The sequence below is a fragment of the Watersipora subatra genome, chromosome 9, assembly GCF_963576615.1.
Source record: "Watersipora subatra chromosome 9, tzWatSuba1.1, whole genome shotgun sequence".
Classification (NCBI taxonomy): Eukaryota; Metazoa; Bryozoa; class Gymnolaemata; order Cheilostomatida; family Watersiporidae; genus Watersipora; species Watersipora subatra.
The window spans coordinates 24,533,945-24,561,364 of NC_088716.1; the positions used below are offsets into that span (position 1 = coordinate 24,533,945).

Below are 27,420 nucleotides of genomic sequence, written 5' to 3' on the forward strand. Positions count from 1 at the left end.
AACTGCAAATGTGTTTAAATGTAAATGTGAAATAATTAGCAAGTGATGGCTAAATATAATCTGTTTAGCTATGATTACAATAAAAAATTATTTAATAAATAAAGTAATAAAAAAGTATTTTTTATTTTTAAATAATTACAATTTAGTATAATTAGGTATAATTTATTTTTATCTAACATATAGCAACATTTGCCACTCTAACTTTCAAACTTTTTGATTGCTTACATCAAGCAAAGATGTCCACTAACTAGTGGACATCTTTGCTTTAAGCTAGTCTATGTATTTGATTGATATGTATTGAAATCTAATATTACATGCAAGGGCTGTTTGTGAACTGTGGTGTCAATGAATCACTCTATCACCATACAGTGTCAATACTTTCAGTTGATGGCAGTCAATTAGCTTCCCATCACACCAATGTAATACAACCCCAGTATGATTATCTATCTTACCTATGAGTAACCAATGATATACAGCCCCCCATGTGTGGGGGCTGTATATCATTGGAGTAACTGATTGCATTAACTCACTTACTTAACACTATCTATTCAGTGCCTTTGCAATGCATATAGCTATTGAATTGCTTTAAATAATAAGCATATATTAGAGTAATAAACTATAATCATCATTTCTTTAATAAGAGCAATAATTACTGGCCATTACTATCTTAACTGTGGAAATTCATGATCATTCTCATGGCTGATGTTATCGTTCTGTCAATCACTGCGAGTGACTAGCACAAAAAAGGGGCGTGGCCTAAACGCTCCTTGTTGGCACCGGAAACGCTCGTGTTGTTGATGGCACAGTTTTCACTCTAGGGGGAGACAACTCTATGAACTGAACTCTCGTCCTACCTCAAGTCACGTGATGTCGCCTATAGTCTGTCTATCTTATTGCGCAAACCTACCTTCATTTTATGAATGGTGAATCATAATCTGTAACTTCGACTTATAACCGAATAGAGCATTTGCAAAATCTCGAACACCACTTCAAGATATACTTATTTCAGAATTTTATCAATTGGATTTGTTATCAGCTCTGACTCATTTAGTCTCCCAAGTAGTTCAGTGTCTTGTGCTCTGCATGGAATCGACTCAGATATTCTGCTTGGAGCGAGTGCAAGTACAATTCTTCATGCAACTTTATTGTTTCATACGGATGTCTCAGAATAATGTTAAATGAAACCGAATGATTGAATAATACCGAGAATGAGAATAAACAGTGATGTAATGGTGTTCCAAAGAACTCAATATTCCTATGTGTAAAGAATTAACTACTACAACATTGTTGAAGTCAAATCAATATTTTTGAAAAAAAAACATGTGATGTCTGACCAATTCCGAAGTAACAATAAAATAAACTTTTTTAGTTTCCAGTTCTACAACAATCGATTCCGATTCAAGACTATATTGATAGATATCGCTCCGAAGAGTTAGTAAATATTCCAGCTTCAATGAGTCAACAAGTGTAATCTTAAAAAATGATTCAGATGATCACAAGGAAAGGAAATGACAAATGTTATTGTTTCTCCAAGACCTCATAGGAAAATTAAAGAACCAACTTCTTACCATAATATGGCTGTAATAATTACAAAAATTGAGTTACCTAGCTTTTCTAATATTGAATTTTTCATGAGTAATAGAGGATTTGAAAGAATTGACCACAGGTTATGAGTAACATAATTAGAAGAGCTGACTCAGATATAGGAGTTCTATGTGGAGATGAACAATTCCTGAATCCGAAGTAAAAATGCAGAGGAAACAAATTAAGAATTCATCGCATGTAGGATTATGACTCAGATAAGCCACTAATCTTTTTGGGTTCACTATAAAAGGTATTCTTCAGTTCGTGATATTCATAATTCTACTATCGCCGTAATCTTGATTTTGAGATCACATTTCCAAAAGAAAGAAAATGGATAAACAACAACGATCTTTGCTGTAAGTACACTTTATAAATTCACATATCGATATCATATATTCATATTTTACATTGTTCTATTAATTATATTCTCAAAAATTACATAATTTTGATTTAGAGAGATTTCCACTGAGAACATGCTAAGCGCTGTACATGGAAGGGACGAGAGTGCTAATGACTTTCGAGAACTCCAAGACTTATCCACTCCGTCCAATTCCAAAGCGACATCGCATCCAAGATCTATATTCGATTCATTCGTGGAGCTGGAGAGAGTTAATTCTCCAGAAAAGTTCTTCGAACCTGAAACAGAGAACAAAATCATAGGTAAGTTTAAATGGGTTACTTTATGTAGTCATCAATAACTCCATCTAGTCAACTGATCTTGGAAAGGAAATATATTGTACAAGGAAATGTAAAACTAGAAGTCTCACCACTAATTTTTAATTTGTAAGTCAAACTTATATTAATACGATTTTAGGAACCAATATCTCCCATTTTATACCATCTAATCAAGTAGTTTTGGATGATGTATAGATTGTACAGGAAAATGTAAAACTGGCAGTCTCGTCGCTAATATTCGAATTGTAGAAAAAGGGGATGATGAGATGTCTACACCATCCAGACAAAAGAAAGGAAAAGCTTTGCTAAGTAAGTCAAAGTTATAACATTATATTGATATTCATCCTATACAACTTTGATCCTCTTTTTAGTTACTATCTCACGCTATTCATCCACTCTATGGAAATACAAAAAACTGTTTTCATTGTTGGTTTTTTAAATTGTAGAAAAAAGAACTCCTCGAAAGTCATCTTCTTCTAGTTATACCGAAGAAGTATTATCTTTATCTTCAAAAATCCCAGAAACTATGACAAATGAATTAAAAATTATAAGAAATCGAATTATTCAAGACAAAAGAACGACTGAACGTCAGATTGATACTTTATCTATATTGATTGGCGACAACATAACTGATTGATATTATTCCAAAAGAATGGATGAGTGAAAGCCTGAATGAGTTTTTAGTAAAAGAATGCTGTACGAATGGAACTTCAATTTATCCGTTACTGTGATATATCCATCATGACTTTATCAACAGACGACAATCTTGTGATATACAATCCTCACGATATTTTTTGTAACATGTATACTTATATGGAAATATAATGACATTAGCATCCCTACACAGCTTCATTTGTCTCATTGTATTTTAACATAAACACAGTTACATTCTACATCGATGGAATAAAAGGTTTATGGTGATTTCGCCGAAATTCTATTAGTCGAAATTCGCATTTGCCGATAGGCCATTTGTCGAAATTGAAGCCTTTCGTCGAAAAGTGTAGTTTTGGTCGAAAACTTAGGCTATTGGTCGAAAACTCAGGTGGTTTAGTCGAAAATAATACTATTGGACAAAAACAACAATAATTCTAATATTATTAGTAAGTTTTCACCTGTTAGTTAAGTTTATCTTCAACTTAGTGTTAGTTTAGTTTTAAGATTTGTGTACTAGCTCCATCAGCTAAACATATGCTATGCTATAACTGCTGTATCAGAAAATACTTCGCATACACACTTGTGATATACATTCAACTGATTTTTTATGGAGTTCTGGACATGCGGGTGTAATAATTTATACATGTACAACGTATTGCATGCTTCTTTACTACATGATAAAATTTGTGAGAGCTTGTTAAAAGCTATCACTACTTTATCGACACGGAAGTTCATTTGTTTCACAGCCTACAGTGAAGTAGGCTGTGAAACAGCCTACTTCATTTGTTTCACAGTGAAGTATTTTGAAAGTGTATCCTAATTTTAGAGTAATGGCTATACATTTTTGTTCAGAATTATAGCACAATGGTAGTGGTATAATACAAGTTTTTTTATGTGCAACTGTGTTATAATCCTGTATACTTTCTAAGCTTGTGGATTTATTCATCAGTATAGCTGTGCAACCACCCTAATCAATTGCATACATACATGTGTATAAGATATGCCTATATGCATATTGTACAAGTATGCTTGTAACTGCATAATTAATATTCATAGAAGCGCATTGATTCATTGTAACTATGATTACAAAAAGTTAATGTTGCAATTTTACAGAGTAGTGCTTTGGGATCTTTCGTGAGAGCTATTTGGAATATTTGTTTATATAATTATGAAGATTCAACTCTCAAAGTTTTAGATTAAAATTGTAGTAGCAGCATTCAAAAATAAATATAAATCAATAAAATTGATTTATTAAACAGTTTATTCAGTAGTGAATGACCTGTTAAAATTAATATATGGCATAATTCATAATATTATTAAGAACAGCAATGACAAATAGCTAAAAATAACAATTATTGATATAATGCCATAATACAGCATCAAATTCTATGTTGGAAAATAAAAGAAAATATAGGTAGTAAAAGTAGCGCAATCAAAAGCCATCAAATGTTGGTGTGAGATTTTTGGCTGCTTTGATAAACTTTGAAAGTGAAATTGCTTTGTTTTTGAATCTGTTCCATAAATTTTCTAATTCTTTATTTCTATATTTTGTGCTGTGTGTCTGTTTTCTTAGTTGCTGCTCATTTTCTAACATTTGTATGACATAGTTTATATTTTCTGCCTCACTATATAGGATGGACAAAAGTAAATACATATTAGGGTGTGAATGCGGTAGCAGCCCATTTAGTTTTCTGTGCCATCCTTCTAAGTCGTTGTTGGTTCTAATTTTTAAACCAAAAACACACTAGTCTTTTGGGCTCTACCCTTGATTATTGGCACTTAACCAAAATCTTTCAAAGTAGTCCAGTAAGCTAAACATTCTATAGTCCTGTTCCTCTATGTCTCTTTCTGCTCTAATACATATATAATTAAACACCTCTTTTACAATGTTGGCTGGTACCAGCGCTAAGGCATACAACATAGTGACCAGTTCTCTCACTTTACCATTCTTATTGCGATAGCCCTTTGATAGTCCATAGTTTTTCATATTCCGGTAGATCGATTGGCAAAAGTGAAAATGACAACCTCTCATTTCTAGTTCTTTCCCAAACACTTCATGGACTGCTTTCCACAGTGCTAAAATGGAGAAAAATATTCTATTTATATTCATTGGCATTGTATTGAAAATCACCATTGTTATCATTGACTAAACCCAAATCGTTGTACTAATCACAGATGCGTCCTGTTACACAACATGGTGATACTGAGACAGCTTAATGTTTTACAAAATTAAAAATTTTCTTTAATGTTTGAAAATGTGTCCATAATATTTTGAAGTGGACATATAACCGCTTAATTTTTGTGACAAATTTAATTTGGAATGGACATAGCAAACCTATTTTACATCATGAAACATTTCAATGTGAACGCCCGTGTAATTAAATGTTCATTCCAGATATCAGTGTTAACAAATACTTACTTATCCAATTCATAGTCAGCCATTGCATATTTTGCATTCAAACCAGGTGCTAGCCGTTATTTAATGTCTTTATATACCTGAAAAGAAATGATGGCGCTGATAACACAATGAGATAGCATTTAAAGAGGAAGTGTTGGGTGAAAATCGACTCTTGTAATACAAATATTCTATAAAGATTTGCACCTGAACATAATCCAATTTTCTTCTTTTTGACATTAATACGTATAAAAGTGGCACTTGTTTGCTGAAGCATCCCTGTCTTATGAAGGCGTATATCATTAGCAACTGCTCAAAAGGCCTTTTCACGCACTTGAAGGTTCCATCCAAATACAGAGTTCTAGATTTCTTTAGTTGATCTAGCTGAGTGTCAGTGGAAAATATTAAGTGCCTTTCGCCATCAATTTAAATGTCCACCCGCAAGAAGTTTTTTAGTATGGTATCAAGTATAAGCTAAAAATATTTTAGATACTGTTTTGATATTTGCGTCACAATTGAATTACCATATAAGATGTTTAGATTACCAATCTCTATTGCAAAGTTAAAGCACAAGTGAAGTTAGGTTTTCCAAGCAGCAGTACACTCAATAAGATTATAATCAATTTTTTTTAATTAAGGCCGGTTATCTTAATTCAATATTTAAATTATGTATGATAAACTTCTAGGTTGACTCACCTCGAAATCTTTTGACTTCGGATGTTTTGGTCTGTTTTTCTCTCTTATTTTATTGGCCATCCTAATTAAATTTTGTCTTGAAAGACTGCTGCTGGTTGCACATTTTGTCATAAATTCTTTCAAGTTGTTGTCTACTATCGAGGTAGCACTTGAGAAAGGTTTCAGTTTTGTTTCATCTTTAATCTATAATATCAGTCAGAGTCATGTACAGCTTTTTTATAGGCTAATATTCAGTATGAAAAGGTTCAGCCAAACATTACATTAAATAAGTTTTCAGGATTATTAATGAGATTGAGTGCTTCTAACATTACTTCTCTTACCTGAGTTATTAAAGCAGTTTGCTCTTGTAGGTATTCTTGCGATAAACACGTGTGTAAGCCAGATGCATTGTATGCAGATTCAAAACTGTCACTCTGGGTAACTTTGGCTCTGCATTCTTTTAGTTTGCTATAAATCCAATAGACTGTCTTTCTACCATCCATTTTTTGTAAATTTTATTGATGACGTAGCTGTACCCATTTAATGACACAATCTCCTTGCTGCTTTCTCCCAGCTGGATAAATCTCATAGTTCACCACACTAGAAAAGTAAATGTTAGTTATGGTTATCTTTCTATAAACCAACACCAGAATCGCAAACATGTGAGGCGAAATAACTGCATTGCATTACCGCCATGAACATAAAACACATGGGAATGGTACATGGTGTTTTTATTTCTGTTTCAGTTCTGCTCTTCGTTGATTTCTCGGATGTTTTTGGTACCACCTGATAGCATGACCCGTAGATGTTCATCTCAATCGATGCTGGACAATAATTCCATAGTTTGAATCGATATAGAAATTTTGTGCCTTAAGACACTTTTCTTTTATATATAATTAATAAGTGAATCCCACATATATTATTGTGTAGTTAGTATATGAGAACCACTCATTGTCGTATTGATGATTTATTAAAGAAGCGATAGATTTTTCTGTCATATTTATTGTATGGTTTGTGCTAATAATAATTATATTTATATTGACTTACGTATCATCAATGTCACTGTTGTTAAAGTCATTAGGTCCTGGATCAAGATGTATAATTGATGATGAGGAATTTGACCCGCTATAAACAAATAATATTATCATATTGTATGCTGCGCTATCAAAACATGTATTAATAATTATGAAAGAGGTACGCTTAATAATTTTATTAATAAACTTTATCTTTAACACAAAGAAAAGAGCCAGCCTATTAATAGATTTTGGCTCAAACCTCTGGAAAGTCATTCCAGGGTTTACACTTTTCCTTGTTTGAGTTTGTTGAGCTTTTGAAACCAATGCTCAACAACTCTAAACACTTTCTCTATATTTATCTTTTTCACGAACTATAAATATGTGTTAGGGTTTTCGTTAGATGAAAGCAATAGAGTTGAAATATACAAAGTTTTAATTGCATATTTAATCTGCTTGCAAATTCTGAATAAAAATGATACACACTATTGAGTTACTCAGTTTTAGTGATTTTCAGTACGGCAGTCTTAAATGAAACATAACATTCTATTGTTTGGCTGTAACTTTAACTGAATTTATCTCAAATTTTGTGAGCTACCATTGAAATACATTATTTTTACAGTGTTTATGTTCATGGTAAATCAGCATATTACGTCTCAAAGATTTTCTGCTCAAGGCTACAGTCATGGCTACCTTACAGCCTCGATGCCGCACCCACATGACATGTGGGTGCGGCACGACATAGCAGGCGACATGACATAACATCCCATACAATGTATAAGATGTTTTAATTTACAATGTATACATACTAAAATATATTTGTATATATATTTATGTTCTGGTAGTATAATCTTGTACTGTGAAGTCAAATCACACATATATAATAATTAAGGTTGTGTCCATTACAAAAACTATTACAGTAGATTGATAAGTCCTTATAGATGACAAGATGTAAAATAAGTTGCAATAACATTGAAGCAATGCAGTAGTGAGCATTTCACAACCATGCAGTGTATATGCATTGAGTACTTTTACTATCACAGCATACATGGAGTACAGCTGCTGCTATTTCCTTATGTTCAGTAAGTATTATTGATGCAATGGAGAATCGCCTACTGCAAATTGTGCAGCTGTAGATGCAATAAGATTGTTGCTAGTACACATTGACTCAACATTATTTTAATGAGCCACAACCCTAATAATCGTATTAACTAGCAACTACAAAAATCAGAAGATATGGCAGTACTATAACTGCAATCGGTTTGTTTGTACTTAGAGTTGTGCTCTCTTAAAAAAATAACATTTTTCGCGAAAGTGTTTGATTATTTCGACCGATAGTCTTAGATTTCGACAAATAGTCTATGAATTCGGCAAATAGTCTTAAATTTCGACTAAAAGTCTACGAATTCGACAAATAGCCTGTCGGCAACAACGGTTTCGACCAATAGATTTTCGACTAAATCTCTATTTCCCGAATAAAACATGGATACATGTATAAAGAAGTTTCAATTAATTTTCACCAATACGAATATCTGAATACAACCTACGTAAAATATTCTGCACGATTGAACCTAATTTTTGATTCACTCGGTCTCTATTCTCAAAATCTTCTCCTGTTCAACAATCTTACCGGCAACCTATGCAGTTGCGCATGTGTAGTAACAGGAATTACGCAGGGATAAATTGTTCGAGCATGTTCTATACAGATGAAACCGAGATATGACGTAGTTTGTCTACCCTAACACCGGATATATGCTCGACTTGAAAATTTTTCCCCGAAGTGGAGTTATCGAAACTTAATTTATCGATAACACTTGTATAATAATGTTTAGTACTTCATCGAATGAGTTGGCAACTATAACTGAAATCCACATGTTATCGTAATTCGTTCCTTACGAAAGTGAATTTTTCGAACTAAGAATACGGAAAATCTACAACTACTAGAATTATTGGACGTTAGACATTCACTTCGAAAATCAAAATTGTGTTGTATATAGACTTCGTAGTGAGAGTAACTGAATCTTTTGTAAATTTATTCCAATCAACATTTTAAAACATTGAGAATTGTACAATCAACCGAATCTTTCTTAGATTCATCTCATGCGAAATTGCAAAATATTGTAAGTTATACAAAACTTATATTCGGTAAATCATCCGTTAATAGTAAATTCAATCCTGTACGATATAACAACATATAATCACTATAAAATTCAATCATATTAACAATTCCTTCACCAAAATTATATCACCGAACAGTTTCCTCAAGTAATCAATGTCTTGATATACAGAGATTGTAATCCTTGCTTATTTTCTCTCTAAATTCCTTCAGATTGCAGGCTCCATCAATCTTAAATAGTTTCAATTCTGAAGAAGACCTAGACTCCTTATAAATCTCATTTCGATCCAAGATCATGAGAGCTGGTACGCTCCATTGAAACGATGAGGAAATGTTATACATTTGAGGATTGATGATTGAACATAATGTCACACGCTCCCCCTTGCACTCGATAACGAATTGCAAAGCGATCTCATTATTGTTATTTTCGTCAGTCTTATTTGCTTGTATTACTTCTAAAGAGGCTGGAATATCCAACTCTTTTAGATCAACCCATTTCCATGGTTCTTGCACGTTCTCGGTTTTAAAAACTGTTGAAGTAGGTGACGATGTTTTCTTCACACCTTCCGTATAACTATCCTCGGATTCAAATAACCGCTTTACTACCGAACTTTTCCTGACTGAACTTCGTAATAACATAGGTTTATTTGATCTAGACTTGGTTGGTCTTCTACATCGTCTTTGTTTTATATTCAATTGGGATATTCTTTCAGAAATATTGTCGAATTTCATAGTACGTGAAGTTGAGTCCTCGGAAGCTCCAATAACAATCAGCACTGACTAGTAACGTATCGTGAATTTATATATTTTCTTTTAAAAAGTGGTGGATCCATAACAGTGGTGGATAATTTCAGAATTTATGAAGTTTACAATCGAAGTGAATAATAAGAGGTTCTTACTTTAACCGAATTATCTAATCCGTCTGTAAACCCTATCGAGATTATTGAGCTCCAACCGCGAAATTCAATTTCGCGAAATTACACATTATATATATTATATTGTCAACTTTCGCGAAATTGAATTTCGCGAAAGTGAATTTCGCGAAATTACACATTATATAGTCAACTTTCGCGAAATTGAATTTCGTGAAATTGAATTTCGTGAAAGTGAATTTCGCAAAATTACACATTATATATATTATATAGTCAACTTTCGCTAAATTGAATTTCGCGAAAGTGAATTTCGCGAAGATCAATTTCGCGAAATCTGTTTATATATATATCATTAGGTCACAAAATTAATGAACCACGACAACACTTCTACTTGTTATAAAACCTTCGAGCGAATATGCCTTTTCAATTCAGTTCTTAACTTCACAATGAGTACCAGAGACAACAGAAAAAGGATATTTCAAGAACGATTACAATGTGCAGATAAATGTGTGAAGCGATGGGGTTACTGCTCTCATGGAATGGAAATAAGCGACCGGAAGCGAAAAGCTTGTCGATTTCTCTTACGTGAAAAGTTCTATCAAGATCTCAACGAAAGATTACGGTTTACAGTAAGTACTACAAATTCAATCTAGATGTTATGTAGGAATGTTACAATGAATCTTCTCTTCTGAGTAGTAACTATGTGTTCTAGGCTGATTGTATTCATTGCAATTGCAAACTCCAATATCTTAGCAAAGTGTATGTTATATCCCTACTCAGATTAAAACAGATGAATTTGGTTCTTCGGAGTTAATTGAATGAGTTGGTTTGAATGTATATTGTAGTCTGACTGTAATCAATGCTATTGTAGATTCCCATACCTCACCAGCAAAATGGATATATCCCTAAACATACTCAGAAAAGGATGGAAGAATTTGCTTCTTCAGTAAGTATTACATGTATTTATTTCCTTAGTTCAACTGAATGAACTAATTTGTCTGAATGTTTTAGTTTTACTATAAGTCCTATTTTGTCATAGTCTGTCTGTATGTCCTATTGGGATAATCTTTCAGAAATATTGTTGAATTTCATAGTACGTGAAGTTGAGTCCTCGGAAGCTTCAATAACATAATATTTTCTTTTAAAAAGTGGTGGATCCATAACAGTGGTGGATAATTTCAGAATTTATGAAGTTTACAATCGAAGTGAATAATAAGAGGTTCTTACTTTAACCGAATTATCTAATCCGTCTGTAAACCCTATCGAGATTATCGAGCTCCAACTGACTTTATATACCATCCCTTCCGTAGCTCATCTCCTATATCATACTACCACTCAATATATATTTGAGTTCTAAAAATAACGTATAATTCCATTGCAGACACGTCATTCTCATTCGGGAACGGCAAAGAAAGAGAAGACGTACGAATGCCAACGCTCTCGCGGAGAAAACCTATACCTTAATCCTATAGTGTCAGCTTCATCGGAGCAAGTTCTAACATATTCTGAATGTGAATATTCAGTTCAAAATTCCACAATCGATATTCTAATTGATTTCAAATTATTCTTCAGAGGAGAATTATGTGGATATAACTCTACTCTTTCAATGTTGCAATGTCCTCCAGGATCGAATTTTCAAGATATTGACTTTATCTGTAATCTTCAGCCTATTTCAAATTTTACTACACCTAAAGATACCTTCATATATGGTAATATTGGAAATAATGAAGGATTAGATTTGTTACTTCCTGTTCAGTTTCTCAATTCTTTGGGAAAATCAACTCTTATTTTAGTTCTTCGATGTGACACAGAAATTGATGAAAGATGTATTCCAAAACTTTCCTTTTTAAAACGAATGACGGAATGATTTTGAATTTTTTGTAACATTTATAGTTTATATTTTATAATAAAAACTTATCTCTCATTCAACCAAATATATAACATTCTCCGGAAAATCAACCCCTCGGTGTCTCAGATGTTAACCCCCTCACTCATCCGGTAATCTCTCGCTCTCCTCGATAATCCGCGAGATCCACTCCGGAAAACCAACCAGCCCTCGATGTCCCAGATATTCACCCCCACTAATCCACCGATAATCCGCAACGATTCGGCCGACTAATCCGCAACGATTCCCCCGACTAATCCCGCGATAATCCACAGTTAATCGGATGACTCATCCCCCACTAATTGGATGACTCATCCACAGATAATCCGCCGATTACGCCAGGAGCGGATCCATACCCCCTCGAATTCAACCCCCTACTCTACACCACAATTTCCCCCCAAACTCTAACATCTCATTCAACTCCACGCAATTCAATCTACACCCCTAGCCAATTTAATTCGCAACCCCCTTTTTCTATCCCCCCCCCCTCCCCGCTGGATCCGTCACTTTTTTGTGTAGATCTGCTCTCTACATACTACTGTTGATCTGTAAAAAGTATCTCAAGTTTCAGATTTTTTTTTAGAACAGATTGGCCGATCGGTAAAAAGCATCCACATCAGAATGATACCAACATCGGGGCAATTCTACTTAGTAGGAAACTGGAAGACAAACAATGAACCCATTTCTATTCACTCATTTTTGAGAGCCAATTCTATGGTAAATAGAGATGTGAAATACCTAAGGTGCAGAGGTTTTGGTGGCTGCTATGCATAGGGCAACTTAATTCTATTCGTAGTTGATTCTATTAGCTATAGTAATAGTAGCTCTCTATTCCTTGTCGAGCCTAAGGCTTGTCTACTTGAGGTTAGGCTTAGGTCCAAGCAGTCGAGCATGCTATTGTTTGCTATATCAGGAAACCAGCTAGCAGTATGACTGAAACACTGGTATCAGAGTCTTATATGAGGTTACTGATGTCCGAGGTCTCAATCAAGGTCATCAGTTTCTCTGCAATTAATGTTTGTTTGGCTGGTAAAAAATAGCTGGGTCCTCTTCCAATTCTCTCTGGGGCATCACTCTTTCTATTCAGTACCACAACGACTCAGAAAATAATGTATATTCCAGCATATAAGTCAATGTTAAAACGGAAAAACCATCGGCTAATATGTGATATAAGCTTTTATGCAGGAAAATACTGTATTTCCTGTGGCCTGACCCTATTATAACGAAATAACTCTGCAAGATGCATGTTTCACCCTGTTTAACCCTCTTATTTTAAAGTATTTAGTACGGCTAGCAACAGATGCCTTAGCAAGGTCATATTTCAAAGCCTCTTGCGCAGAATAGGCTGTTTCACTCAGTTTAAAAATTATCTTTTTTCCTGCTACAATTGTGTTGGTCTAAAGCAGGAGTTGTCTGTGTACACGGCTACAGCCTCCATTTGAGAGACAATTTCCATGATTAAATGTTAGCGCTAGAGAAAATGTATTCTAGAGCTGTCTCTGTGGTTCAGCTGTATAAATCATACAATAACTTCTTTTATAAGATTTGCTACCTTCTTGTGGTAGATTAGTACCTTTAACATAAGATAGCCTGAGAGCATTACTTAGAAAAAAGTTTTGCTAATAAAGCTTAAGCTTGCTTAGTTGAACGTCTTTCAACTGTCTAGCAAACAATTCAGGATTTTTTTTATTTCAGTCAAATTTTTTTATTGAAGTAAATTTTATAATCTTTTAATACTTTTCATTTTTCCACACATTTTTGTTCAGTTAAATTGTCTGTCTGTAGCATGGCACATCAGAATACTGGTGAACCCATATTTCTATACTGCTGACTTACTTGCTTAAGACTGACAATTGCTTATATGTCTTGCATTTGGCAGCTTTGATTAGCAAGCACACAGCAAGATTACTCTGTGTAGCCTTCACGTAAGTTAGTGGAGTTGGGCTACTAGCAGTTTCACACAAAAATATGAATAAGAGACAGACATAAAAAGGCAATATGAAGTATTTAAAGATGTAGTTGCGTCAAAATTTAAGTTGATCTTAAAAGAAAGCATTTTTTTTCTCTATCAGTTGATATGTTGTTTGTTGTGTTACGCGATCGCATTGCCAAGATATTTGAAGATTAAAACCGAAAAAATCTGATCGCCGTAAAAACGCTCAGGCCACAAAAACGTGCCCAGCCTCACCAAAAATGATGTCACGCGTTTGGCAACCTGTCTCTATCTCTCGTATTCACATCGGCTATTTGCGATAAAAGTCTAGTCTTACACGGCTCTATTGGCATATATCTTATTTTGTATTTGCTCGTGTTGGCTAGAATAAAATTTTAAATCCTGCTACAGATGCATTATTATGAATGTTTAAAAGGCCTCAAATAACGAAAATTGAAAATTTGTTCTACTCACTTTCTCCAAATGTTGTGTAAACATTTGGGTACCGACTACCAATTCTACCGGTCTACGGTAATTCTGTCAAGTCACTTTTGTAGAACGCGGTCTTTGTATCGCCCACATTATGTCGCCTATTACCTACGTACTCGTTTCTTGCTAGTAGTATTCTTACCGAATACTAGATAAGTGAAATAAGCAAGCCACCTCTTTGAAAAGAATATAGACAGGGATAGAGTTTTAAGATTGAGAAGTCTGCTGCAAACTGGATTTGAACTCACATTCTCCAGTTCTGCGGACACCCATATACCATATCCGATACACTACAATATTCTGCAAATCATGTTTTGCATTATCTTCAACAATATTATTTTATTATATAATTTTTACAAGCAAAAATATTTTCATCTCGGCATAAAACTTTTATTAAAAATATTCATCAAGTCGTGGCCACTCAGATAGTATTAGCTGATACAATAAGACAAATTCATCTACTGCAACAAACTCAAACAAAACATCATGGCTTATGCAGCACGCATTCAAGTCTCTCTTTCCACTTTATGGCAGTTTCCACACTGACAAAGCTTCTTCGGCTGGTGGGATGACATAAACATTCTGTAATCAGTAAAAAAAATGCAATAAATATATGTCATTCTAAAGCGTATCTATTGACAGCTTCCAAATTGGGAGTTAAATAGATTGCGAGTGTAATTTTAAAAACGAATAAACATTTAATAAAGGCACAAGTACGCCAAGCCAACGATTCGAAGCTTTGGTTCTGGAAATTAAAGATTTGCAATGATCAATCGATTTTACCCACTTCCTACGAGTGAAAATAATTTGTAATCATGACTCTAATTTACCAAAAAAATTCGAAAAAAATATTATAGCTAGGTAAAACGGCAGATAAGCTATGAAACGATGATTGGAGATAGCAAAGAATTATCATTTTATTAATTAGTATATGTATTTATGACTATAAAAAATATTACATTTACTAAAGTATAGAAGACTCTAAGTTAATTTACCTCCATTCTGTCTTCTTCTGCAGCAAAACGCTGCTGACGCCTGTCAGCTTTGGCCATAGGCTGTCTACTCTAATCTTTTACTAAAAGTTGCTCAGATAACTCTGAGTAGCGGTCGCTCGAACTTGAAGCCATTTTAAAACTATGTATAACTTAGTAATTGTTGAAACGCGTTGAATCAGTAAGGAGTAATGAGATCTATTTAGGAGAATCTTCGAGATCACAGACAACGCGTTTTACGAGTGATAACATTTATTACGGCCTATATAAAAATTTCGCACGCATGATTGGCTAACGAATCGACCTCATATTTATCGCTTGTGGTTTCGTTTCAGATAACAAGCTTGTGACGTCACGAAATTGCCACCCGCTGGAACGTGAGCTTTTTAAAAGAGGGCCTCATTCAAACGCATATATCTCTGGACAGGGTTGGTCTACAAAGACAAAAATGGCATCAAATTGTAGCTGATGTTTTAGCCTTTTATGGGTCCTAATTTCATTTTTGACGCAACTACATCTTTAAGCATATTCCTCCTTGGTGCGATCACTTTTTTTGATCATGGGAAATGTAAATACTAACTCGCCAGCGTTTTCGGTACCTAGCCAATTTCTTATTTTTTAATGACCAAAGCCAAAAGTGGAGAATACTCTTTCGATACCTGCACGTAAGCTGATTGCAGTAAAGAGTTTGATGCTATGTCATTTGTTAATCAGATTAGAGAGAGAAAACTGTACCAGTTACGGTTGCTACCCCACAATCTTTCCAGCTTTGAGGCTTACTAGCCAAACTCCTAGGTATTTACTTCAAAGGTCCTTCTGTAGCATTGTATTACACATGCAGTCAATTATTTCCATCAAACTATCCAACAACAACAACCAAAAAATCAATTATTTCCACCAAACTTGCTAATTCATAACAGAGGAGTGTTCACAGATTTGTTATACACACCCTTAAATAAATATTGTTTGTCGAGGAACATTAATTTTGACTAAATCATAAAAAATAAAAAGAAATATTTATGTCATCCTAAAAAAATTATTATTTAAAACATTATTATTTTCAGAACGAAATCAAAATTTTTTGAATTTATGAAATCAATTTAATTTTTATTTAAATCATAATTTAAACTATTTGCTTTTTTGCGCCAATCCTAAAACTTTTCTTAAAAAAAATGCTCAAACAACCCCTAGTAACATGAGGTGACAGTCACTATGTTTCCATGAAGCGCAGTACTGCGAAGCAGCCCCCTCCGAAGTCGAGGGGATTGTACGTTTCCATGTTGCGCAGAGGTTTTCAGCAAATCAGCCAGAGAAAAGAAATTGTATAAATCGAATTGCCTGATGGAGAAATAGAATCGATCACGGATACCGAACATCCGAAACAGTCTTTTTATGCTTCTGTCGTCATTATACTTTTATTCACAATACACATTCACAAGGTTTTACAAACCTTAACACAATTTTTACAAAGTAATATATTTTTAAGCAATATATTATTTAAACGTTAATTTAAGACTTGCCACCTATTTTTCAAAAAGTGTTGGCATCGATAACAAAGTCCAAAAAAGTAATCACCTCATCATCCTCGTGAATACGGACCATAATTAAATTTAGGTGAAAGAAGATCGGAAGAATAGAAAAAACAAGATTAGCGGAATAACCTTTGTACTAGTTTATAGCCCTCGAAGAATCTGTCTCCACAGCATGAGAGCTATGCGCAGCCACTGCGCAATCGCTGTTTCCTTGCTGCGAATTTTCACTAGCTTCGCGCTGATCAGCGCGCAGTGATTTCAGTGCGAAGACGCCGTTTCCATGATTCGGAGATAGCACAACTCCGAAGCACTGCGCATCATGGAAACATAGTGAATGAGTTGCTTCGTAATATGTCGAAATCACTAGAAATCAATGACTATTAACTCCCTCATAAATACTTACAAGTAACCTGGCAGTTGCCTTTTATAGGTCGTGTAATATACAGAGTAATACAGGTGTAATGACTATTTGCACAATCACTCCGCAAAGCAGTTAATTAGAACAGATGCTAGAATGTTGGTCTAGCAAGGTGAATGTTGCAAGTTCAAATCCCGCATGCTACCATATTTTTTCCAACACCCAACTGTGGCTAAGGACAGGCACGGTTCTTATTATTGTTAAAACTGTCAAGCACAAACTGAGCTCCAAAGTCTGAGGACAAAGAAGGAACAAAAACACCTATGATGAAGCAGTTCGACCAAGCCATCTGCTTTGGCGACCATCAATCATACCTTTTGTGAAAGAGGAACAGCTGTGACGTCACATATTGGAATTTTTACAGCTATGTCTGCTGAATTGGCTTCAAGATCTAAAGAATGTGAGAGCTTTGCCAGTTTTAGGCACGTGAAGCTAACATCTGCATGCGGATATAGGCCACTGAGCCGGCTTTCTGCTCTGTGATTGAATGTATGCATGAGGTGATATTCAGCCATTTTTAGCTGTAGGACAAATAGTGATGCTTATTATATCTTATCTACAACATAACAAAAAGGGCTGTTTTAAATAATTGCGGGCTATTTATCTAAGATGTTGGTTGCACTATTTTTGCTATAGTAAAAGCGGTGTCCATCTGTTTGCCCATCCAAAGCCAGGGTTAGAGGTAATGATAAAAAATACCTTTTCACAGAGCAAGAACTTGTGACATTTTCTTTAGTAAATCAACACTCAAAACCTGTGCCAATCTTGTATCAACTCATTCAAATCCAATTCACAAATGCTCCTAAACTGGTGCATTGTAAAACATTCTGTAAATGACATGATGCATGATGTAATCTTTAACATAGAATCACTAAATTATCGGCTGTTTAAAGACTCAGTCTTCTCATAACTGGCTAAAATGTGCACATGTTTAGTCAATAGCTAGCAAAGCACCTGCAGATGCATGTTGGCATAAGGCATGGCCTCTCAGGCTGACAAATGAACAGGTAGTACAGACCCACTCGTAATACTGAATTTTTCAAGTATTCTACTAAACAAAAGTTCCTTATTGCAGAGGTAGGTAAGGCTGTACCAATCCTCCAGACATTTGTAATTAGAAATAGGCATGCGAGAGCAGCTGGCAGAAACCAAGTCATAGATTGTTTATGATTATTTTCTCTAATTATGTGATAGACCGTGCAGTGCAATTAATCTCTATTGTGATAATAGTCGATGAATCTTAGAAATAAACTGGATGAGGCAACTCCTACTTAAAACTGGCATTTACATCAGAGAATAGCCTGCGAAAGAGCATTTTCATTATGCAATGGAGTTGCTGAAATGATGAAATACTATTCCCCATGGCAGTATCCACCTGTTTGAAAATGGTACTGCAGGGAGAGTCCTTGAAGTGGTACCGAGCGCCCTCTCGGGGTGGGGTGAGGTGATGGGGGTCCTGGGGTTCTCCCCGGGAAAATCTTTAGTATAACTAGTCAAAATGGTGCAAATCTAGCACACTTGGCTCCTGATGGGGCACATGTTCTAACAGAAAATTTGACATTATAATCCAGTTTTTTAAATATAAAACTGTTTATTGTGATTGTCTTTAACAACGCTTATTAAAAATATAATGTAAATGGGAGCTGCTAAAGGGGTTGGCCACAGCAAGCGTGAAGTAGAATTATCACCGGGTACAATGCTGAATGGTGTAGGAGATGAGTAGTCTCCTATGAAATAATTTAATTAAATAATATTGTAGAGTTGAAAAGTAAAATTAATAGAGCACCATGTTAAAAATAATGTACTTATACTATAGTCTATAATACTGAGCAAGTAGTAGTAGATTTAACTTTGAGCTATGCATGTTACATGCATAGCTCAAACTTAATTTATTTCTATGAACAAAATCTTTTGTACATAAGCATTCATTTACATATCAACTACTACAAAAAATACAATCATGTACAATTGTCTCTGTATGAAATGCTTGGAAGCATTCCTTTCGGTAGAGTCCAAGGCTATAACGTTGCCGTGCGAGCTACCATAACGATCGTTTTTTTCTGTATATTCCAAATATTATAAGTCTAAAAAGTTTACATGACTTATAGCATTCTAATCACACCAAAAAATTACTTATGATCGGAGAATCAAATACGGTAATAGTTTATTTTACCGATTTGAAAGTCGAGCCGATGTTGACTGGTATTTCCAGCTTTTATTCTTTTCCAAGGAGGCGCGATTTCTTTAGCACAAAGCAACGCCTTTCGGAGATTCGTTTCATATCGTAATTTATCGACTAATATCTTGTTGATGATATTTAAAACTTACTAGCATTCATATCCTATGTTTAACGTTACGAGACGGCAGCTTTATAAACGACTACTAAAAGCGACGTAAATACCGTTTCCCCACGCAACCGGTAAACAACATTTTGGTCATTTCCCCAGCCAAAGTGTTAAAATCAAGCAAAAATGACGTGAATTCCGAAATTTTGAGCCTCAAAAAATGGTACTGCCATGGCAGTAGCTGCAGTATAGGAGGATACGGTCCTGCTAACCCCGCAGCAACTATCATGAAGGAAAGTATAGATGATGCAATCCATGACAACCAATCACCATCGCCGAAGTGGTACACATTGCACAGGCTGTTGTGGATGCTTGGCAAAGTATCGGGATTGTTTAACAGGTGAAATCTTTCTCAATGTAACCGCGTTGCCTCGACAATGCCATTGGTTTACAGTGCATATAGTCAACAAATAATTGCCGAGAGGACAACTCCTACATATGGCAATATAGTGGGAACTGACATTTTTCACAAATTATTTGTAAAAAAGAAAAGTGAACTCAGCAAAATTTATCCTTCCTTGTTAATCGTCATGCAAGTGACCTTGTTAATACAGTACAGCAGATTCTTTTAATACCTGTAATTAGTCAAATGCAATTTCACTTACAGCAAAAGTTCTTCTGCTGGAAGACATTACTTATTATCTAGAGCAGCAAACTGGCAGCAAACTGGCAGCAAACTGGCAGCAAACTTTTGATTGGCACAGGTATAAGATGATGGTCTATCAAGCTGATTGATGTGAGTTCAAATCCTGTTTGAGGCAATCTTTTTTCTAACATAATCAGGTCTTTAGACAAACCTGACTCTTCTTATGGTAAAGATCGTTGCATGGGTGAAGGGCATATGATGTCGTGAGTGCGAACCATAATTTTTGGGACAATCCTTGAGCCCCCCAACCTTCTGGACTGTTTGGAAGTGTGAACTATAACATGTGAGAAAGAAATTATTTGAGTTGTTTCGTTCAAAAGAGAAACTTCTTTTGATAACCGCTTGCCAAGTTTTTAAGTATTCCCGGTAAAAAACCTGTTTATGTTGCCAAAAACTTGTAAAAACACCAACACTACATTAATACAATAGAATGTAATCTAGAGGGAATCAATCTGCCTTGTCTTACCATATTTACATGGTGAATATATATTATATTGAATTATATTAAATTTCAATATATGTTATATTGAAATTATCAGTGAATATATATATTATATGTGGTGAATACATATTATATAGTGACAGGTCATATCATTTTCAATACAAAAGAGGCATTTCAAATGTTGCTCAACGGGCTCTCAAAGTAAAAATTGTCCATGTGACTTAGAGTCATTTTATCTATTGTTTATTAAACATGTTATTATATATTATATAATATATGATATATAATATATATTACACATTATATGTATTACATATAATGTGTTAGGTAATAATATGTAATAATACACATATTATTAGATATAATAGTTCTTTGTTAATTACTGATGCACTCGCTTAAAATTTAATAGTGACTCACAGCATGTAAGATTTTGCTAGTTCAAAGCTCGGTTCAAGGAGTGGTCACGAGCTTTGTTCTATAAATGTAGAATAAATGTTTCAGATATTATGAATAATCATTGAGTATCTAGCTAAAAAGTAAAACATGCAAAAGTTCTGGTGCTGTTGTTGTGAGGTTTAGCGGTAAGACCAGAGTTTCCTCGGCAACAACTCAGAATATCTTTGAGCAGATCCACCCTACACAAGCATGCTATTAAAGACTCACACCTATATATTAGGCTTGTTAAAGTACCAGGCACATGACAAAGCAGTCATAAATAACGCTACCTGGGCTAAGCCTTATAATGTAGCTGTAACAGAGTGAAGAGACGGGCTAGAAAGGCCATTACGTTGTTCAATCATCAGCGTTACCTTCTTGACACGAGAAGGTATGCCAGACATCAATCAAGTTTAAATATTTGCAAAGTTGTCAGAAGATAAATAATGTGAAACAATTTTATCTCATTAGCGACACTCAGTCCTAGCTCTGTCATTGGTTAAGCGGAAAGAATAAGTTCATCCAACTGGCCGTGCGTCTATCAGTCGCAAAAATGAGGGTATCAGTGGCGGCCGCCTTTCTTTGTGTAGTTTTAACGCTTTTGGTACATGAAGGAAACTGTTCAGAAACAGCTGAGAGTAGTAGTGCTCTGGAAACTCGCAAAGTCAGAGTAGCAAGAAGCTATGGAAGTTACTATGGATGGGGAAGATCTCGTGGACGCGGTGGTAATCGAAGGGGCGGTAATCGACGCGGAGGAAGAGGAGGACGAGGAGGAGGACGTGGCAATAGAAGACAAGAAGACGATCAAGAAGATGAGGAGAGACAAGAAAGAGGCAGAGGTGGAAGGAATCGAAGACCTAGCATATTTTCTCGCCTTTTTGGCTCAAGAAGGCGCCAAAGAGGAAGTCCACTCTTTGGAGGCACTTCACTATTTGAGTTTCTAAACGGATTTCTGGATAATGCAGAGTACGTATGCTAAGCATTTGTTATTAATAGACTTGTATGCAGCTATACCATAGTTTATCAAGCCTGCTTCTGATGTCTTCTGCCACATTTAGACTCTGTGCTTCTTATGTACTTCAGTTTAACTCTGGCCTAATTGTATGTGCTTAATCTCAAAATGATATTGACGTCTTTTCTTTGTTTACTTAAGAACTTTACTTGTTTCTTTAAGACTGAAACTAAAATCACAATTGTTTGTGTATTCTAGATTAGCAAAAATGTTTTAAAAAATAGTATAGTCAAAAATTATAGTACTTAGAATGTTTATAAGAGCTCTGAAAATACCGAATCACTGTTTTTTCATGAAAATAAAAACAAAATTTTTGTATTATAGCCCGGTTATGGGACTGGTTGGCAAAATCTTGTTAAAGATTACCTTACACAAAGATTTTGTAGATTTCATCAGAAAGTATCAATAGTTTTCTATCACTAGCGCTTGTTTTTATGTTTGAGGTGATTCGATTGCCAGAATCTTTCAAACTTGAAACCGATAAAACCTGATTGCAATTGAAATGCTTAGAAGAAAAAGACATGCGAGATGACGTGACTAGTTGCTATCATTGCTTTAGTTGATATAAGATATTATATTCAAATTACAGTATTACAAGTCTCCATTCTATCGGTCTCTTTGCAACTATAAATGTCATAATCACACTTTCACTTGATCTGAGCGTTTTAACTGTGATAATGTTTTATAAATTTTAATCTAGAAACATTCTGGCCATCAGATCACCTCAAACATCAACAACAGTCACAAATGATACAACAACCAATACTTGCTGATAAAATTTATTGAAAATTTTGATGAAATTCATCTTTTCTCACATAAAAAAACTTGTTAAAGTTTAATTTTAGCAAAAAAATTAATGCTGGAAAATTTTGTTTTTAGATTATAATCATCTAAAAATAAAGCTGATTAATAGATATATATTTTAAATACAAAGATATCATGGCCTCATTTCCTCCGTCAGTGTGGCTGAGAAAAGCCATTACTATTAGGATAAGTCCACGCCCAAGCCATAATTTTCTAACTTAATCGCTATTAATCTAATCTTCACATCTGCACTGACCTCTTCGTGTTAAATAAAATTCATGTTTTTGCATAGCTCCTTCTTCATAAAATAAATTAATGTATAAAATGTCAGTAAATATGTTTGCTTCTAAAGGACAAATCTATTAGTTCTTATGTTAATGCCTTGTTTTCTAACTGGCTGGAAGGCGTGTGTATCAAAAGGTCAACTGCGAAACCTTTAGAAGCGGTGTAGCTGAGTATTAACACAACAACATAATAGTTGCTTTAAATATAAATAATAAGAATAATAGAAATATATAGTTGGTTAGTTGATCTAAGTAAAACTTGCAAAACATGACCAAAGTTTAGACTCTAAAATTTCTTCAAAATCTAAGATTTCATATTTAGAGCTTTTTAAAGGGTTTGCTAGTGATGTAAAGACTTGCATTTAAAGGAGAATCAAGTATTGAAGCCAATACATCTATACAAGCAGGAGTTGCATGAGGTTCCAAGTTAAGGAACAAGCAACACAACCTTGTGTATAAAGCTGAATTGATTTATTTAGCTGTTTACTTAGTTTCCATGATTTAAGCTCAAATAAACTATTTGTTAAACAATAACTTATTAAATAATTACTGAAAAACTAATTTATATGGACCTTGCTGTAACTCAGCAAATTTTAAAGCTTATGATACTTGAAAATGATTGCACATACATGTAGATTGCGATATAAGTAACCATGACACCATTGTCTTCACTTTTTCTCTTTTAAGCAAATTTAAACCTATATAATGTAAAACTTTATATTTATAATTTTAAAAGCTGCCAAACACAGCCACTTGTTAAGTTATTATAGTAAATAGACTCTTAAGGTGATTTAGAATTGTGGTGCGGTACTTACTTCTACTTTAGCAATCACAAACTTGTTTCAACACATGGTAAACATTTTTGAGTTTGCAGTTAACCTATCGGCAAATCAAGATAACGTATGGTGGCATTGTTCAACGTTTGAGAATTTTCCCGCTGAGAGCTTTTTAGGCACCTGCATTACCTAGTAACAAATACTTCTTGAATTAATTTGCATATGATTAAATTTTATATTCCATATTTCTCCTTGTTTTCTGTTTTCCTCTTTTCCTTTTTCTTCTCTTCCTTTTCTCATTCTTTCCTTTTCTCTATTTTTCCCGCCATTTCCTCATTCCGCTATTTTCAAATGTTTCAACCATATTTTCTCTCTTGTACCCTAAAGGGTACAAGAGAAAAAATATGATTGAAGCATTTTGTATAAGATGTCAGTTTTAATAATCATGAGACGACTAGAGTCATTGTACCACGCTTCTTCATAATATAAGAGCTTCGTTTATGAGAGATTCGAAGAGAGACGACGATGTAACAACAATGGACGTCAATTGAGATTAACTAGGCTCAACAACTTCCTTGACTCTACAATCCTTCCTTGACTATATATATGTAAATAACCTATTTTTGAAAATGTCAGTCTATCATTACATTAATACAAAGAACAGAAAACAGGATGATGAAAACAACGAGGAAAAATAATATGTATGAGAATCTCAACCATAAACTAAGTACATATAGGTAGGTTAACTTGTTCAAATGTTAATCAACTCAACCAGCAAAAGTCGGCTAAAGTCGGCAAAGGTCGGCTAAAAGCCAGAAAAGTCAAAGGGAATATAAGGGACCAATTCAAAGATGCCACAAACCAAACTGTCTAGTTTGAGGAGATTTTTTGTTAAATTGCAGCATGCAAACAAACTGTCAAGTTATTTTTAGCCAGTCTCTATCTTGTAGTCGGTTGTTTCAACAATGTCTGACTGTCTTTTGGTTTCGGCTTTATCACAGATTTTTATGCAACTCTGTTTGTTGCCTTCTCGTACTATCTGTTTGTGTCTAGTTACCTCAACTTCATGTTACACTTGGCTACATCTTTGCATCTCAGTCTGTCTGCCCCAATTTTACTTTCCTTTGTAGAGTTGTAAATAACTATTATATAGGAAGTGAGTAATTATATTTATAGTTCTAAATTGTTTTTCTTGTGCCACAGGGATGATGTCGGTGCGGGTGCTAATGCTGATGCTGATGCTGATGCGGATTTGTCTTCTTCGTCCACCCAATCTTCCTCATCTGTTGGAACTGATTCCACAACTGAAAGTTCTTCCTCCACATCCTCTACAGACTCGACCGTTTCAGCATCATCCTCCTCATCAACGACTTCTCCTACTACACCACTTTAGTAACCAACTCATTGACTTGCTGTTGGGACCTCGGTGATTGTTTCAGATTTTACCAGTGTCTGCTTGCTGTGTAAATGGCCAACTTCCCACTCTATTTTTTTGATTCGCTATTTAAATGTTCTAATATGCCATATTCAAGGTGAGAAGTATTTGTAATAAAGTATTGCGCCCATTTTTATTCTTTCATCATTTGATGCCTACAAAATAAAATGCTCTCTTTCTTACCTAATCATTGTTTTAAATTTTGTACAATTTACTTAAGCAAAATTCTAGTCGAAACACACAAGTTGAACTTTTGGTTTTGCATTTCCTCTTCAGGTTTGAAGAGTTTGAAAATGAGTCCTGCATGAAAGGGGTAGTTGATTTCTTCTAACATTTAGTTGTTTGAAAATAAACATATTGTAAAAGTTAAAACGTTCTAATAGCTATTGTTTTTTTAGAATTTGGTGCTTCAAGCATTCTTTAAAAAAACCATATAAACAAAACCCTCAAAAATTTAAAGAGACTCTCTGTTGAAATTTGAAAGAGAATAAATATCCCTGTTTATAACTATATTGCTTCAAGTTGATTCAAGATTAACCTACACAAAAGATTTAAGTAATCTTATCAGAACGTATTGGTATTTTTTATCACTTGTGATTGCTTTGGATGTTTGAAATGATCTAACCGCCAAGATGTTTCAAGACTAAATTTGACAAACTTGACCGCGGTTAGAGTGCTCAGAACAAGCGAAAGTGTGATTATGACATCTATGGTTGCAAGAGACTGACAGAATAGAGACTTGTAATACTGCAACTTGAACATAAGAGCTGATATCAACTATAGCAACGATAACAAATAGTGATATCATTTCGCAAATATTTGTCTTTTGAGTGTTCTAACCGTGATCAGCTTGTGTTGATTTTAGTTTTGAAACATTCTGGTCAGATCACCTCAAGCATTAAAACCATCGTGAATAATACATTTTCATACCAATACCTTTTGATAAAATCTCCTAAGGTTCTATGCAAGTACATATTTAATGGCTAAAATGATTTGTCACTGATAATAGCATAAAACATTGCCACTTGTCACATTCTGTCTTTCCGCCTATAGAACTCGGTTTAGATTGATTAAGGAGAGTGAAAACTTCTATAAAAACCTTATGACAACCTCAGCAATGAATGAGAGGTCATTGACCTATGCACAGTGTATAAAACACGGTGTATAAAACTTAATTAGGCCTAAATTTGATACTATTAACTACCTCGTCTAGTCTAATCTGTTAAAACTTTTTGTGCTGAGAACAAAATATAACAAAAATAAAATAATTGCGTGTATCAGAATGCTGTGGTGTCATGGTCTAGAACACCTGTCCTGCAAACAACTGGTTGGTGTTCAATCCCTAATAAGGCCACCGGTGGTGACACAAATGGCATTCAACTCTTAGCCGCTCCCTGCAACTGGGTGTTTCTCCAATTGTCAAAGTTCCTCTACCACTGAACTAAGACATGTCTAGCCAAGATTACATAGCCATCGTTTGCACAACAAATGCTCTTAAAACCTTGCAAAGTCTCTGCTCGCAGTCAACTAAGCTGACATCAGTATATCGATCTTCAAAGGATTGCATCACACAGCCAGGTCTCCAATTATACATGGCATAATACAATCATACAACAAACTATATAGTAGTCTGGAATTGAAACTGAAAAATCCAGTTAATCAGTTTCTAATGTTTATAAAACTGAAGTTTTTCATAAATGCATCTCTGACATTCAGTCGCATCATCGCACCAAATCAACAACCCATCTGCTTCCTAGCTCAGTTAAAATGTTTTTTTATTTCCCTCTATGATCGTCTTTTTCTCTGTAAAAAAAATTGCAATGGCCAAAGCTGAATAGCTTGTTGTCTTCAAATTCACAAATCAAAGTCAATACTCAAACTCAGTTGAACCAAAAGATTAAGGTACTCATTCTCCCAAACTCGTCATGCTCATACACGTGTACCAATATACTAATTTCATTGTGGGTGGTCCTCAATGAGTTTAAGCCTAGCACATCTGCCACAGCTT

At 34.6% G+C, this 27,420-nt stretch overlaps 1 protein-coding gene and 1 long non-coding RNA gene across 2 annotated transcripts; both read left to right on the forward strand.

The window, feature by feature from the left end:
* The first annotated feature begins 8,863 nt into the window (after positions 1 to 8,863).
* On the forward strand, positions 8,864 to 11,905 carry LOC137403694 (uncharacterized). The gene is made up of 3 exons (XR_010979610.1): positions 8,864 to 10,613; positions 10,856 to 10,930; positions 11,366 to 11,905. It is a non-coding gene; the product is annotated as an uncharacterized lncRNA (long non-coding RNA).
* A 9,717-nt stretch (positions 11,906 to 21,622) lies between these two features.
* Positions 21,623 to 25,599, forward strand: LOC137403693 (uncharacterized). The gene is made up of 2 exons (XM_068089700.1): positions 21,623 to 22,067; positions 25,181 to 25,599. Exons 1-2 carry the CDS (start codon positions 21,655 to 21,657, stop codon positions 25,368 to 25,370), a joined length of 603 nt encoding a protein of 200 aa, XP_067945801.1. The 5' UTR covers positions 21,623 to 21,654; the 3' UTR covers positions 25,371 to 25,599.
* Positions 25,600 to 27,420: the final 1,821 nt, after the last annotated feature.